The sequence below is a fragment of the Tauraco erythrolophus genome, chromosome W (assembly GCF_009769465.1).
Source record: "Tauraco erythrolophus isolate bTauEry1 chromosome W, bTauEry1.pri, whole genome shotgun sequence".
Taxonomy (NCBI): Eukaryota; Metazoa; Chordata; class Aves; order Musophagiformes; family Musophagidae; genus Tauraco; species Tauraco erythrolophus.
In genome coordinates this window covers 27,028,328-27,045,314 of record NC_141497.1, presented here as the reverse complement: position 1 = coordinate 27,045,314, position 16,987 = coordinate 27,028,328, and the positions used below count along the sequence as shown (strand labels likewise).

The following is a 16,987-nucleotide window of genomic DNA, read 5'->3' as shown; positions in this document are numbered from 1 at the left end:
AACCTGAAGGTGTACAAGTCCATGAGACCTGATGAGATGCATCTGCGGGTCCTGAGGGAACTGGCAGATGAAGTTGCTAAGCCACTATCCATCATATTTGAGAAGTCATGTCAGTCTGGTGAAGTTCTCACTGACTGGAAAAGGGGAAACATAGCCTCCATCTTTAAAAAGGGGGAAAAGGAAGACCCAGGGAACTACAGGCCAGTCAGTCTCACCTCCGTGCCTGGCAAGATCATGGAGAAGATCCTCCTGGCGACTATGCTAAGGCACATAGAAAATAAGGGGGTGATTGGTGACAGCCAACATGGCTTCGCTAAGGGCAAATCTTGCCTGACTAATTTGGTGGCCTTTTACAATGGGGATACAGCATTGGTGGATAAGGGAAGAGCAACTGACATCATCTACTTGGAATTTTGTGAAGCATTTGACACTGTCCTGCATGACATCCTTGTCTCTAAACTGGAGAGACACGGATTTGATGGATGGACCACTCAGTGGAGAAGGAATCGTCTGGATGGTCGCACTCAAAGAGTTGCGGTTAACATCTCGATGTCCAAATGGAGACTGGTGATGCGTGGCGTTCCTCAGGGGTCAGTACTGGGGCCGATGCTTTTTAACATCTTTGTTGGTGACATGGACAGTGGGATCAAGTGCACCCTCAGCAAGTTTGCAGATGACACCAAGCTGTGTGGTGTTGTGGATACGCTGGAGGGAAGGGATGCCATCCAGAGGGACCTTGGCAGGCTGGAGAGGTGGGCCTGTGAAAACATCATGAAGTTCAACAAGGCTAAGTGCAAGGTCCTGCACATGGTTCAGGGTAATTCCAAGCACAGACAGGGTGGAGAATGGAATGAGAGCAGCCCTGAGGAGAAGGACTTGGGGGTGCTGGTGGATGAGAAGCTCAACATGAGCCGGGACTGTGCGCTGGCAGCCCAGAAAGCCAACTGTGTCCTAGGCTGCATCCAAAGCAGTGTGGCCAGCAGGTCGAGGAAGTGGATTCTGCCCCTCTACTCTGCTCTCGTGAGACCCTACCTGGAATACTGCATTCAGCTCTGGGGCCCCCAAAATAAGAAGGACATGGAGCTGCTGGAGCAAGTCCAGAGGAGGGCCACGAAGATGATCCGAGGGCTGGAGCACCTCTCCTATGAAGACAGGCTGAGAGAGTTGGGGCTGTTCAGCCTGGAGATGAGAAGGGTCCAGGGTGATCTTATTGCAGTTTTCCAGTACTTAAAGCGGGCCTACAGGAAAGCTGGAGAGGGACTTTTTACAAGGGCATGTAGTGATAGGACAAGGAGTAATGGCTTTAAACTGAAAGAGGGTAGGTTTAGATTAGGTCTAAGGAAGAAATTTTTCACTCTGAGGGTGGTGAAGCACTGGAACAGGTTGCCCAGAGAAGTTGTGGATGCCCTATCCCTGGGGCCCGTTCAAGGCCAGGTTGGATGAGGCTTTTAGCAACCTAGTGTAGTGGAGGGTATCCCTGCCCATGGCAGATGGAACTAGATGATCTTTAAGGTGCCTTCTAATCCAAACCATTCCATGATTCTATGTAGTGATTAATACATTAGAAGAGTGCACAACATGGATTTAGAAACTGGGAAAACAGGACTTCTTTAGACAGAAATAGTTAACAACCAAAGGGGGAAGCACTAGATTGGCTGCAATTAATGTTTTAGCTAGACAGTATGGTTCCTTATACCATGCTTTAAAAATCTTTTTAAAAACACATTGTAAAGCTTAATTGAATTTCACATGAAGAACAAAACTTAAGTATGAGACCATACTTAATGATATTGCTAACAGGCTATAAATATACGTTACACAGAATTTGTTCTGATGCTGTATGTATCATCATCTCTTTCCATGTAATGCTGTAAACCACTCACATTTTGTTCACAAAGCAGTTTCAGATCATCTCTCTGAGGAGAGCTCCCCACACCCCACTGTGTCTCTAAGTCATCGATCTGATTTGGAATATGGTGCATAATGGGATGGATATCTCTTGCAGCACTAGAATCAACCACCAGCTCCTTCACCCTACAATCAGAAAATATTTAATTTGCAAATTACTAACTTCCTGTGCAAAAGAGTCACAACCAAAAATAAAGCTCTATAGGTTTATGTGCAATTTAATTCATTTAATAAGGATGATGATGTCAGCTTTACAAATTTAATGTACTTCCAGTGACAAAAATGTTAGTCCAACTCCTAAAAAGCATGGATCATTGAATTTCAACTATTTGCAGGTGGATTACAGTCCATCTTCTAGCAAGAGGCATTTTTTGATTGAAATCTTACTACTCATTAACTGTTAAGAGGACAAAAAAATCTCCAAACTCTCAATATTAAGTCCTTAACAATGAATAATATTTGAAAGAAAAGTTCATTCAGCACCCTCAATCTGACCATCTTTCTTTTTCTGTGCACACAATTGTGCTTTAAAAAAGTGAGTCAATCAGTACCCCACTAGCTGTTATAAGCAAATCCACCAAGAATTCTGAAGAAAATAATAATTTGCAACCAAGTATCCCAAAGAATTAATAGATCCTTTAATTAAAATAATTTCAAAGGTGAAAATATCTTATTAAAATGTTAGGCTCTTGCAGCATAAAAATAGTTTAAAAGATTGATTATGATTCTGTCCAAACAAAAGCCCATTTAAAAGAATGTTTATGAAACAGACACATCAAAGTCTGCAAGTATAGCAAGTTTTAGAACAAATTCTTCATTTTTTAAGGGGATTTTTTTTTTTTTCCACGTAGCACATATTTACTACAATGAAAACTGTATTTCATTCGTCTTTGGAGTGACGAAATGTTTAAAAAAATATATATATGTATTAATTCAAATTATCCTAAATGCAAACTTGTCAGATTTGGTCCACCAAATGTACAAAGGTGACATCACCTTTTTTTTTAAACATATGAAGGAAACTAGAAAGACTGGATATAGAGTGTGGATGTTAAAGGAGGGTGAACAAACTAGTGGGAAGATGATTGCAGATCATGCAGAACCATCACCTGCCAAACAAAATAAAAACAAAGTATGTGTGACTCAAGGCAAGGGGACTAATGAAAGATTGGTCTGTAAAATTACATTGCCAAAAAGAAAACTTAAAAATAAAGATTCCATGTATAGAATAAAGTAGACCTGGTGATTGAAGGAAAAAAGTCGTCATACTCATAGGAAGGAGAGAGATCAGAGCAACTGCCACTAGCCTGTGAGAAGGGAATGTCCAAAGGACTAATTCCAAATTCCTTTACTCTGCAGCAGCAAAATACAGCAGCAAATGAAAAGAAAATGTTCTCATAAACACAGTTAAAATGTCAACTCTGTTTAGCATTCCTCTTTAATAGTTTAACAATAAAATGATTTTTATATTAAAACAAGAGTGCCAACATACTTATACCTTCTGCAAAGAGTTACAGATCACTAACAAAATTGAACAAAGCCAGTGCTGCTAATTTACAGGAGACTACAATAGGAATATTTTCAGAAGAGTAATTCCAGATTTCAGTTTGTGCAGTTAATAAAAGTTGCTCTACATTCAGTGTTCCATTAAACTGCTCCTTTTAACATATCAAACCACTACAATACCATGAGATCCATCCGCGGGTCCTGAAGGAACTGGCGGATGAAGTTGCCAAGCCACTGGCCATTGTATTTGAGAAGTCGTGGCGGTCTGGCGAGGTCCCCGATGACTGGAAGAGAGGGAACATAACCCCCATTTTAAAAAGGGGAACAAGGAGGACCCGGGCAACTACAGGCCGGTCAGCCTCACCTCTGTGCCTGGCAAGGTCATGGAGCAGATTCTCCTGGGAACCATGCTAAGGCACATGGAGAGCAAGGAGGTGGTGGGTGACAGCCAACATGGCTTCACCAAAGGCAGATCGTGCCTGACCAACTTGGTGGCCTTTTATGATGGGGTGACAACATCGGTGGACAAGGGTCGACCAACGGATGTCATCTACCTGGACTTGTGCAAAGCTTTTGACACTGTCCAGCACGACATTCTTCTCTCTAAACTAGAGAGGCATGGGTTTGATGGATGGACCACTCGGTGGATAAGGAATTGGCTCAATGGCCGCACTCAGAGAGTAGTGGTCAACGGCTCGATGTCCATGTGGAGACCGGTCACGAGTGGCGTCCCTCAGGGGTCCGTGTTGGGCCCGGCCCTCTTCAACATCTTTGTCGGTGACGTGGACAGTGGCATGGAGTGCACCCTCAGCAAGTTCGCCGATGACACCAAGCTGTGTGGTGCCGTCGACATGCTGGAAGGGAGGGATGCCATCCAGAGGGACCTCGACAGGCTGGAGAGGTGGGCCCGTACCAACCTCATGAAGTTCAACCAGGCCAAGTGCAAGGTCCTACATCTGGGTCGTGGCAATCCCAGGCACAAATACAGACTGGGCGGAGAATGGATCGAGAGCAGCCCTGAGGAGAAGGACTTGGGAGTACTGGTGGACGAGAAGCTCAATATGAGCCGGCAATGTGCTCTTGCGGCCCAGAAGGCCAACCGCGTCCTGGGCTGCATCAAGAGGAGCGTGGCCAGCAGGTCAAGGGAGGTGATTCTCCCCCTCTACTCTGCCCTCGTGAGACCTCACCTGGAGTATTGCGTCCAGTTCTGGAGTCCCCAACATAAGAAGGACATGGACCAGTTGGAGAGGGTCCAGAGGAGGGCCATGAAGATGATAAGAGGCTGGAGCACCTTTCCTATGAGGACAGGCTGAAAGAGTTGGGGCTGTTCAGCCTGGAGAAGAGGAGGCTCCGGGGTGACCTTATAGCGGTCTTCCAGTACCTCAAGGGGGCCTACAAGAAAGATGGGGAGAGGCTGTTCAGGAGGGCCAGTTGTGATAGGACAAGGGGTAATGGTTTTAAAATAGAGAGAGGTAGATTCAGGTTGGATATTAGGAAAAAATTTTTTACCATGAGAGTTGTAGAACACTGGAACAGGTTGCCCAGAGAGGTGGTGGATGCTCCATCCCTGGAGACGTTCAAGGCCCGGTTGGATGAGGCCCTGAGCAACCTGATCTAGTTGGAGATATCCCTGTTCCTTGCAGGGGGGTTGGACTAGATGACCTTTGAAGGTCCCTTCCAGCCCTAACGATTCTATGATTCTATGAATACTTTAAATTCTATAGTGCTCCCTGTCTTACACTGTGCAGACACTGGTGTTTTAGCACCTAAAAACTAATTGTACTATGAAAATGATATATTGCTAGAAAAAGTTAAAATACTACATAAAACACATGAAGCAACTTTACAGAGATAGGCATTTACTCTGTAACAACATATAAATTTAACACCAAGGGGAAGAAACAGTTTCAGCACAACGATTTAGTATACTAGAAATAGGTATTTAATTTGTTTTGCAGTGTCTTTTTTCTGGAGTCACTTCAGCAATGCGTATTCTATAAGGGATAGAAAGATCCAGAGTCTTGATCAATGTGCAACATCCTTCGTTATGTTAATGTAAGCAGGGGAGTAAACGCCCTCTTCTCACTAGGAAGGAAATCACATAGACTGGTCCAAGCCAGGCAGATTTGCTACTAACTCCATTGATCCAAAACCAAAGATATTCAGATACCGAGAGGAGTGGGCAGTAAGCTTCCCTAGCAGCCCTTTGTGCCCAATTAGCGACTGGCCGAGGGTGCCCAGCCAAGCAGGAGCAGACGTGGTTTTGCCCTATCTTTCACTGGGGCAAGCAGGCCGCTAGGTGGTAGCCTTTTCTGGCAAAACCAGGCTTTCTGATGGCCCAGAAGTTTGTTTGACTCCTTTGTTCTTTGCAGCGAAGTGAGGAGTGGGTCTCTGGGTCGCAGGTCCGACTGCAGGCACATGCAGGACCTCATCTCCACAGACATTAAACTAAGGAGAACTGTAGCTGGAGAAGACCCCTTTCACACTCACTGAAGAGACAAACACTTTCAGAGAGCAGTACAGGTCTCAGAGGTGCTGCATCAGCCTCTGGAGGTGCTAATTTCTCTACACATTATAAAGTCACTGTTGGATTAACTGACTCTTTAATAAGGGGTCTCAGATATTTGCCTGAAGTTGGGAAGTATAAAATTTGGGCCATGGCAACTGCAGAATTTTCATAAGAATAAATTAGTTGAGAGATATATATGATATGATATATCATATATATATATAAAAAAGAAACAGGCTGGCAACTAAATGCAATTCCACCAAGGGGATGAAAAAATCACATTGCAGAAAGGTATTTCAGCTAACACCCTAGGGAATCATAATGAAAACCGACTACCCCTCCTAATGCAAAGAGGTGATGCCTCCAGAGCAGGGGCAAAACTAATAAGGGCATCTACCACATTCCTTGCAATCCACACTATATCCATCTCTGGATAATGGCTTAAATGCAGTTTCTATTGATTCTCCTGTAATGGTTGTAAAAAGTGACAAATTAAATTAAATGTGAGTCTGAATCAGTAACCAGTATTTTGGTTTAAATCTTATTAAGAAATGCAAGTATACTAAAATTATTCAAGTAGTTAAAATAATTATACATCATGGAACAACAGTATTCTAAACATCAGTGATCAACAGCCAGTATAGCTATAAGCAATAACATCTTCCATACCTATTTGCGTATCTCAACGTATTTAGAGTGTTTTCACATGATGCCATCCCTGGAGAAATTGTAGCGATCTGAAGAAAATAAGCCATGCATTAATAAATTGCTTTGCACAGATGAAAGGGTAGATGAATTAAAATTAACTTTTTTTTTTTTATCTCCACTTTCATTTGAGCTGTTCTACAGAAACTGTCTACTATGTACAGCCATCTTAATACAATGACATCTCAAGAAGAGAGATGTCAAGTTGTTGTGGTTTAACCCGTCAGGCAGCTAAACACCACACAACCATTCACTCACTCCCCTCCCCACAGTGGGATGGGGGAGAGAATAGGAAAAAAAAAAGGTAAAACTCATAGGTTGAGATAAAGAAAGTTTAATAGGACATAAAAAGAAAGGGAAAATAATAATAATGATATTGAAAAAAGAATATACAAAACAAGTGATGCACAATGCAATTGCTCACCACCCACCGACTGATGCTCAGCCAGTCCCCAAAGAGTGGCTGCAACCCCCCAGCCAACTCCCCCTCAGTGTTATTGTTCAGCATGACGTCATATGGTATGAAATATCCCTTTGGCCAGTTTGGATCAGCTGTCCCAGCTGTGTCCCCTCCCAGCTTCTTGTGCACCCTCAGCCTCCTTGCTGACAGAGCAGTATGAGAAGCTGCAAAGTCCTTGACTCTGTGTAAGCACTGCTCAGCAACAACCAAAACATCCCTGCGTTATCAACATTATTCTCATCCTAGATCCAAAACACAGCACTATACAAGCTACTAGGAAGAAAATTAACTCTATCCCAGCTGAAGCAATTTTTTTCAACCTTACCTGAAATATTAAGAATTCATAGAAATTTCAATTTCCCCCATCTCACAGTCTTCGTAACATAATATGTAAAAGCAAAGCTAACTGAAAAAATAAGACTCCTCAAAAAGGGAAATATGCAACTCAGTAGAAAGTCAGTCTAATGTATCCTGTAAACAATTATTAGATTATTCATATATATATATATATATCTCTCTCTCTATGTATCTTTGTAGGCTGTTCTCCATTCAGGCAGACTGTATACTTATTTGAAAGTTCTATTTTGGCCACAGTCCAAAACTGTACTTAATAATATTAAAGATAAGCATGTGTTTAGCTATTTTCCTAAGTAAAGATTTATATTTTTTTCTGAAATGGATTGTATCTGTAAATAATACTTGATGGTTAATTTATTATCAAGCATATCTGGAATCTATAAGTCTTTACTTTTCCAGTTAAATAAAACCCTGAAGATCTCATCTTCTTTTCAGCACTCAGCAAAAATAATAACGATGATCAGGCAACAGTGTATCATTATTTGTCCTAGCTTATCTCAGTAGTCCAATTTTTTTGATCTATGCTCCTTTCAGGAGAGCTATAAAGGTATTACCCAAGACAAACACCTCTATGATCCTACACACTAACATTTTTATCTGGCAGCACAACATCAGGAGATTGAAACTGATGAAGATTAGATAATCCTGGTCTTCTCTTTTATCCTGCTGCTGACATTACTGTATGTTGTGGTTTAGCCCAGCTGGCAACTAAAGGCCACACAGCTGCTCAATCACCCTCTCCCACTCCCCAGGGCATGGGGAAGAGAATTAAAGGGGAAAAGGGAAGGAGACTTGCAGGTTGAGATAAGAACAATTTAATAATAATAATAATAATAATAATAATAATAATAATAATAATAATAATAATAATAATAATAATACATTAAAAGTAATATTGATAATAATAATATGTTAATATATATGTACAATGATAATATATACACAAACAACTGATGCACAGTGTAATTGCTCACCATCTGGTGACCAACACCTGTCCCATCTCAGCTAACGATCCCAAAACAGGCAAGTCCTGACACCAAAATCCCAGACAAGTGAGAGGCCCAAAAAGACAATGACAGAGAAAGATAGTACTCCAAGAGAGCCCTTGGAAGAGAGTTCCTGGAAGAGCAAGAGCACTTTCCAGTCAACCCTCATCTATATACTGGGCATGACGTTGCATGATATGGAATACTTCGTTGGCATTTGGCCCTCAATCCTAAGTCTAAGTTCAAATCACAAGGGCAGTTGTGGGCCCTTTGTCCCGGCCATGCTCACCCCAGCATGTTGTGCTCCTGCACGCTGGCAAGAACACGGCAGCTGAAAAGTCCTTGAGGCCTCAGTGCCAACTACAAACATCAGTGCACTATCACCATTCTTCTCAGAGCAAGTCTCAGACTAAAACCAAAACACAGAGCTCTTCTGGCTGCTAAAAAAAAGAGTTGACTCTGTCCCAGCTGAAACCAGGACACTGTACAAAAGCACAGGTAGTCATCCTGAGAGGAATTTCTCCTACGGAGGAGAAAGGAAAAATATGCAGTGGGACGAGGTTAGAAAGTCTAAAGAATCTACCACATAGACTTCAGTTTAAACCTCTAATACTGGTATGCATCAGTTACTAATGAAAACAACAAGTGTAGATTTAAAAAGATCATATGATTGCACGTCTCTCTATAAAGCATTCTGGGTGCTAATTAACAAATACCTACAAGTTCCTAAAATTCCTTCCAAAGTCATTTAATGTGAAAGGTGCATGCATTTCTTCCATCAGTTTAATGTTCAGAGTACATCACACATGGCAACTGTCATAACGTCAGGGGGCTGCTCCAACTTTTTGACACATACAAGGTATGGCTGCTATAGGGAAGTGCCACTGTAGGTGCTGTCAGCCATGCTGATACCCCCTTCAGGGCACAAGAACCCATGAATACGACTCAGTTTGTTGAATAGAAATGTGCACTACATAACATATCCTCATGCCTCAACAAGTCCAGTCCAAGCAGAACAGGAGGACTCCAACCTCTCCATTACTCACTTCCTCATTCATAATTCCAAATAAGGATGGAAAAAGCAGCAGTATTTATAGACAGGAATAACCTTAAGATCTGTAATTATCATTCTTCCTATTTCAAATGTGTCTACATTGCTTATAAGCCATCACAGTGGAATCAATGGCCCTTTTTGGACATGGAAGTCACTAAGTTCCTGCTCCTCCCCTAGAGAGCTGAGAGGTCTGGCACTTCAGCTATGACTGCAGCATGCCAAGGATGCAGCATGTCAAAGATGTGGTACTAGTTTAAAAATGAGACTATTCTATGTACCTACCTTGCAAACTTCAAATTATGACATGTTATCATACTGTGTAACTCTTCAAAACCAACTTGAAATACTGTGATCGGTTCTGGGCCCCTTGCTACAAGAAAGACACTGAGGTGCTGGAGCGCATCCAAAGAAGAGCAATGAAGCTGGTGAAAGGTCTAGAGAATAAATCTTATGAGGAGCGGCTCAGGGAACTGGGGTTGTTTAGCCTGGTGAAAAGGAGGCTGAGAGGAGATCTTATCACTCTCTACAACTACCTGACAGGAGGTAGGGTAGAAAAAGGGTTGTCATGCATTGAAACAGGGTGCCCAGGGAAGTGGTTGAGTCACCATCCCTGGAGGTATTTAAAAGACGTGCAGGCATGGTGCTTAAGGACATAGAATCATAGAATGGTTAGGGTCGGATGCCTGGGGATGGATGAGGAGCTGAATGAGAGCTTATAGGTCAGGATTAAAGAGAGGGCAGGGACAGGGGACATAGCAGTGGGGGTCTGCTACAGGTCACCCGACCAGGAAGACCAAGTGGGTGAGGCCCTCTACAGACAGATAGGAGCAACTTCATGTTCACGAGGCCTGGTCCTCATGGGGGACTTCAACCACCCCAAATATCTGTTGGAGGGACAACACAGCAGGGCATAAGCAATCCAGGAGGTTCCTGGAATGCATTGATGATAACTTCCTTCTCCAAGTGATAGAGGAACCAATAAGGAGAGTTGCTTTGCTGGACCTTGTTCTCACCAAAAAGAAAGGCTGGTGGGAAATGTGAAGCTCCAGGGCAGCCTGGACTGTAGTGACCATGAAATGGTGGAGTTCAAGATCCTTAGGGAAGCAAGGAGGGAGCACAGAAAGCTCACTACCCTGAACTTCAGGAGAGCAGACTTCGGCCTTTTCAGGGATCTGCTTGGTAGAGTACCATGGGATAAAGCCCTGGAGGGAAGAGGGGCCCAAGAAAGCTGGTTAACATTCAAGGACCACCTTCTCCAAGCTCAGGAGTGATGCATCCCAAAAAAGAGGGAGTCAGGCAGGAACACCAGGAGGCCTGCATGGTTGAACAAGGAGCTCCTGGACCAACTAGGACACAAAAAGGAAGCCTACAGAGGATGGAAACAAGGACAAGTAGCCTGGGAGGAATACAGAGAAATTGTCTGAGCAACCAGAGATCAGGTTAGGAAAGTTAAAGCCCTGATAGAATTAAACCTGGCCAGGGACATCAAGGGCAACAAGAAAAGCTTCTATAGATATGTCAGTGATAAAAGGAGGACTAGGGAAAATGGAAGGATGGGGAGACCTTGTTACCCAGGATATGGAGAAGGCTGATGTACTGAATGACTTTTTTGCCTCAGTCTTCACTGGCAAGTGCTCTAGCTGTACTAGCAAAGTCGCAGAACGCAAAGGCAGGGACTGGGAGAATGAAGAATTGCCCACTGTAGGAGAATCATAGAATCATAGAATCATAGAATGGTTAGGGCTGGAAGGGACCTTCAAAGGTCATCTAGTCCAACCCCCCTGCAAGGAACAGAGATATCTCCAACTAGATCAGGTTGCTCAGGGCCTTGTCCAACCTGGCCTTGAATGTCTCCAGAGATGGAGCATCCACCACCTCTCTGGGCAACCTGTTCCAGTGTTCTACCACTCTCATGGTAAAAAATTTTTTCCTAATATCCAATCTGAATCTATCTCCCTCTATTTTAAAACCATTATCCCTTGTCCTATCACAACAGGCCCTCCTGAACAGCCTCTCCCCATCTTTCTTGTAGGCCCCCTTGAGGTACTGGAAGACCGCTATAAGGTCACCCCGGAGCCTCCTCTTCTCCAGGCTGAACAGCCCCAACTCTTTCAGCCTGTCCTCATAGGAAAGGTGCTCCAGCCCTCTTATCATCTTCGTGGCCCTCCTCTGGACCCTCTCCAGCTGGTCCATGTCCTTCTTGTGTTGGGGGCTCCAGAACTGGATGCAGTACTCCAGGTGAGGTCTCACGAGGGCAGAGTAGAGGGGGAGAATCACCTCTCTCGACCTGCTGGCCACGCTCCTCTTGATGCAGCCCAGGATGCGGTTGGCCTTCTGGGCCGCAAGAGCACATTGCCGGCTCATATTGAGCTTCTCGTCCACCAGTACTCCCAAGTCCTTCTCCTCAGGGCTGCTCTCGATCCATTCTCTGCCCAGTCTGTATTTGTGCCTGGGATTGCCATGACCCAGATGTAGGACCTTGCACTTGGCCTGGTTGAACTTCATGAGGTTGACATGGGCCCACCTCTCCAGCCTGTCGAGGTCCCTCTGGATGGCATCCCTCCCTTCCAGCATGTCGACGGCACCACACAGCTTGGTGTCATCGGCGAACTTGCTGAGGGTGCACTCCATGCCACTGTCCACGTCACCGACAAAGATGTTGAAGAGGGCCGGGCCCAACACGGACCCCTGAGGGACGCCACTCGTGACCGGTCTCCACTTGGACATTGAGCCGTTGACCACTACTCAAAAGTGCACAAGTCCATGAGACCTGATGAGATGCATCTGCGGGTCCTGAGGGAACTGGCAGATGAAGTTGCTAAACCACTATCTATCATATTGGAGAAGTTGTGGCAGTCCGGTGAAGTTCCCACTGACTGGAAAAGGGGAAACGTAGCCCCCATTTTTAAAAGGGGAAAAAAGAAGACCCGGGGAACTCCAGGCCAGTCAGTCTCACCTCTGTGCCCAGCAAGATCATGGAGCAGGTCCTCCTGGCAACTATGCTAAGGCTCATGGGAAACAAGGAGGTGATTGATGACAACCAACATGGCTTCACTAAGGACAAAGCCTGACAAATTTGTTGGCCTTCTACAATGGGATTACAGCGTTGGTGGATAAGGGAAGAGCAACTGACATCATCTATCTGGACTCGTCAAACCTCATGAATTTCGACAAGGCCAAGTGAAAGGTCCTGCACATGGGTTGAGGCAATCCCAATCACAAATACAGCGTGGGCGGAGAATGGATTGAGAGCAGCCCTGAGGAGAAGGACTTGGAGGTGCTGGTTGAGAAGCTCAACATGAGCCGGCAATGTGTGCTTGCAGCCCAGAAAGCCAACCGTGTCCTGGGCTGCATCAAAAGAAGTGTGGCCAGCAGTTCAAGGGATGTGATTCTGCCCCTCTGCTCTGCTCTCGTGAGACCCCACCTGCAGTACTGTGTTCAGCTCTGGGGTCCTGTAGGAAAATAACCGAAATTGGGGAAATGGAAAAATACAGCTTCGTAAAGTTCAGCTCAAAGGCTGTAATATTAGAGCAGCTTTGAAGTGGGACACAGTTGCTCTTCCCAGGAACAGAGTGCACTTGGAACGGACAAGGCCTGCATCTGGTCGAATGGAATGTGCAATATCCTCGAAATGGGGAGTAGAGTGGTACGGAGGTACCACAGCTTATCGCTGTTATCAGAGATAAAGAACATCTGGTGAAGATAAGCGCATAGTTACCATCAAGGAAGATGGATCGCAACTCCTGCCTCAGCAATAATGGTGAAATCATGTCCTGAAGTTGAACTTTGCTCATTATAATATCATTATAATACCAAAACACACCTCCACCTCAAAAGCTACCTACCTTCGGGCTGCGACCACCCCTCACTGAGCAGGCACCCTGAAATTCTTCTAGCCTACAGCTTTAATTCAAAGTGAGAAAAATTTACACCAATCCTAATAAAGGTATGTATGACTGGAGTCACTCAAGCTCCACCTGGAAGTAAAGAAATAGTATAAAATGGCAAAAGAGAAGGGGGATGTCAGGGAGAAGACCTCCATTGAAACATCTGGGATCAGTTGACGGGCTGGACCTCTCTTCTCCCCCCCATAGGGACACCTATTGGGTAAGAGCTCTGTGTTACGCGCATTTACTTACTAACACCTTGCTAGCTAGTTAGTATTATCACTGATCAGTTCTGGTTTTATATTATTCCAAATCAAATCTGTTTTCACAGTCAGTCCCTATCACCAGCTGTCTTTGAATCTGTATCTTGTCACGAGTATACGTAATAAAATTTGTCGTGTATATATATATATATATATATAAATAAAAGTTTCCAGAAACTCCATAATTGATACAGAGAATATAAGGGATTTGGCCCATTGCGCTGCCTGTCGGGTCCCTGAACAGGTCAGGCGAACACCCCCTGACTTAGCGGGCTGCCTAGGGGGGCAGGCAGGTCAGGTACAAAGGTCTTGTCTTTCTTGGGAAGCTGGTAGACTGGTCAAATTGCTCCCTGACCTCTATTGCTCTGACCCTGTGTCTTAATGTGACAGGTCCCCAACACAAGAAGGACATGGAGCTACTGGAGTGCGTCCAGAGGAGGGCCATGAAGATGATCCGAGGGCTGGAGCACCTCTGCTATGAAGACAGGCTGAGAGAACTGGGGCTGGTCAGCCGGGAGAAGAGAAGGCTCCGGGGTGATCTTATTGCAGCCTTCCAGTACCTAAAGGGGGCCTACAGGAAAGCTGGAGAGGGACTTTTTACAAGGGCATGTAGTGATAGGACAAGGGGCAATGGCTTTAAACTGAAAGAGGGGAGATTTCAATTGGATATAAGGAAGAAATTCTTTACATTGAGGGTGGTGAAGCACTGGAACAGGTTGCCCAGAGAAGTTGTGGATGCCCCGTCCCTGGAACTGGCCAGGTTGGATGAGGCTTTGTGCAACCTGGTCTAGTGGCAGAGGGTTGGAACTAGATGATCCTAAAGGTCTGTCATGGTTTGATGTGGAGGGGGGGGGGGTGGTTCTGGTGGCAGGAGAGGGGTTTTGCTCCCTGTGACCTCCCCGGTTTTGGAACTGGGTTAGGCTTAGTTCTGGCCACCAGATCAGACTGCCATCCCCCTCGGGGTTGAGCCAATAGGGCGCCTCTGCGAATTGCCCTATTTAAGTCAGGACAAAGGAACCGGAAAAGGTGCTTTGCCCAGGATCGAGGAGAGAAGGGAGGAGGGCGCTGCCCCCACTCCCTGGCTCCCGGCCGGGCGGCTGCCTGCGTCGGGCCGGTGTCGCCCACGGAGAATGGCGGCGGCGGAGCCAGCTGGGGAACTCGGGGGCACCCCACTCCCGGGGTGCCCACTGGGCTGAGTTCACCTGGAGAGGACTGAGATCTGAAACAGCCGCATGGACAGCAGGTCAGTGAGGATGGAGCGGGAGGAGGTGTGCCGGAGCTGAGTTTCCCCTGCGGCTGATGGTGAGATAGCAGGGGGCCCCCCTGCAACCAGGACGGCCTCGGTGGAGCAGAGACCCACTCGCAGCCCGTGGGGAGAAGATGCCTGAGCCTGAGGATGGTCGTGTTGGGACGCACGACAAGGCAGAGAGGCATCTGGAGTCTGCGTGACGACCCACGCCGGAGCGAGTGGCTACAACTCCCTAAGTATCCGAGACTGTGGTAAAGCCCACACTGGAGCAATCTGTGGGGAAGGATTGTTTCCAGTGGGCTGGACTCACGCTGGAGAAGTTTGTGGATTTTTCCTCGTGGGTAGGGGATCCATTGGAGCAGGGGAAAAGGGTGTAAGGACTCCTTCTCCTTTAAGAAAGAAGCAGCAGTAACAGCACGGAATGAACTGACCTGCACTCCCCCAGTCCCTGCCCCCTGTGCTGCTGGGGGGAGGAGGTAGAGCCGGGAGGAAAAGGAAAGGGGGGGGGGAAGGTGTCGGGTTTAAGATCTGGTTTTGTTTCTTTCTGTCCTCTCGAGTAATCGGTTTTGTTTTCCCTTTGTCCTTCTAAGTAATCATTAATAAATTGTTTTGCTTTGAGAAAGCCCTGTCTGTTTTGCCCAGGACCATGGTTGGTGGGTGCTCCCTCTGTTCTTGTCTCAACCCTCAGTCCCTTTGGGTTTTTTTTTTTCCCTCTCCTCTCTACTTTACTGGAGAAGGAGAGACTGTGTGAGTTTTAGTTGCTGGATCAGCCTAAAATCACGACAAGGTCCCTTCCAGTCTATACCATTTTGTGATTCTACGTTACCTTGTTATAACAATATTGTACAATATATAACAGTATTGTACCTAAAAAGTTCTTCTGTGCTTTAATTTACTTCACATGAAGTACACAATCTCCAAGAGAACATAGCAGTGATCTCTACAGTCAACTGCAGAAAACTGAAATGAAACTACTGTCCTGATTTCATGTGGGACAGAGTTAGTTTTTCTTTTTAGTAGCTAGACAGCAAGGTCTTTTCAGCTGCCGTGTTTTTGCCAGTGTGCAGGAGCTCAACAGGCTGGAGGAGAGCAGAGCTGGGACAAAGGGTCCACGACTCTCCTTATGATTTGAACTTAGACTTAAGATTGAGGGTCAAATTGGCCAATGAAGTATTCCATATCATGCAGCGTCACACCCAGTATATATATGAGGGTTCACCAGGAAGTTTGGTCCACTCTCTTCTGGGGGACTCTCTTGGAGATTTCTCTCTCTCGCTCTTTTCAGCCCTCTCACTCATCTGGGATTGCAGTGTCGGAACTTATCCATTTCAGGATTGCTTGATGGAACAGGACAGGCCTTGGTCATCGAGTGGTGAGCAATTACACTGTACATCACTTGTTTGTATATATTACATGGGAAGGGACTCCACGCTGGAGCAGGTGGCTGCGCCTTGAGAATCCGTGACTTCATGGGAAAAGCCTGCTCTGGAGCAATCTGATGGGTAAGGATTGCATCCTGCGGGAAGGACTCACATTGGAGAAATTTGCGGAGAACTGTCTTCGTGAGGAGGGGCCGCACGTTGGAGCAGGGGAAGAGTGTAAGGAGCCCTCCCACTGAGGAGGAAGAAGCAGCAGAAACAGTGTGTGATGAACTGACCTGCAACTCCCATTCCCTGTCCCCCTGCGCTGCTGGGGGAGGAGGTAGAGTCGGGAAGAAGAGAGGGGTGGGAGGAAGGTGTTTTTGAGATCTGGCTTCGTTTCTCCTTATCGTCTCTGAAGTAACTCATAACGAATCAAATTGATGTGTCTCCAAGTCGGGTCTGTTTTGCCCAGGACCATGGTTGGTGGATGCTCCCTCCCAGTACTTGTCTCGACCCTCAGGCCTTTTGTTACATTTTTCTCCTCTCCACCCCACCAGGGGGAAGGAGTGAGCAAACAGTAGCTACCCACTGGGCTAAATCACGACAGCTTCTCTCCAAGATCCCACTGAATATATATTCTAATAACAATATAATAATATTATATATTATAAAATAACGTATTATATAATAACATATATAACTTATGTTTTATATATAATATAATAATAACGTTACAAAAAAG

General features: G+C 45.5%; 1 protein-coding gene across 3 annotated transcripts in view; it reads right to left on the bottom strand.

The window, feature by feature from the left end:
• Nucleotides 1-16,987, bottom strand: part of LOC147526280 (kinesin-like protein KIF2A) — a 102,371-nt gene that overhangs the window by 26,181 nt on the left and 59,203 nt on the right. For 2 of the 3 annotated variants that reach the window (XM_086630247.1, XM_086630248.1), the window contains exons 15-16: nucleotides 6,593-6,660; nucleotides 1,884-2,034 (exon numbers count right to left, since the gene is read on the bottom strand). In XM_086630247.1, the coding sequence (XP_086486373.1) occupies nucleotides 1,884-2,034; nucleotides 6,593-6,660 (219 nt within the window). Of the gene's footprint in view, nucleotides 1-1,883; nucleotides 2,035-3,147; nucleotides 3,262-6,592; nucleotides 6,661-16,987 lie in introns of all 3 variants that reach the window. The other variant, XM_086630246.1, reaches the window with a different exon arrangement.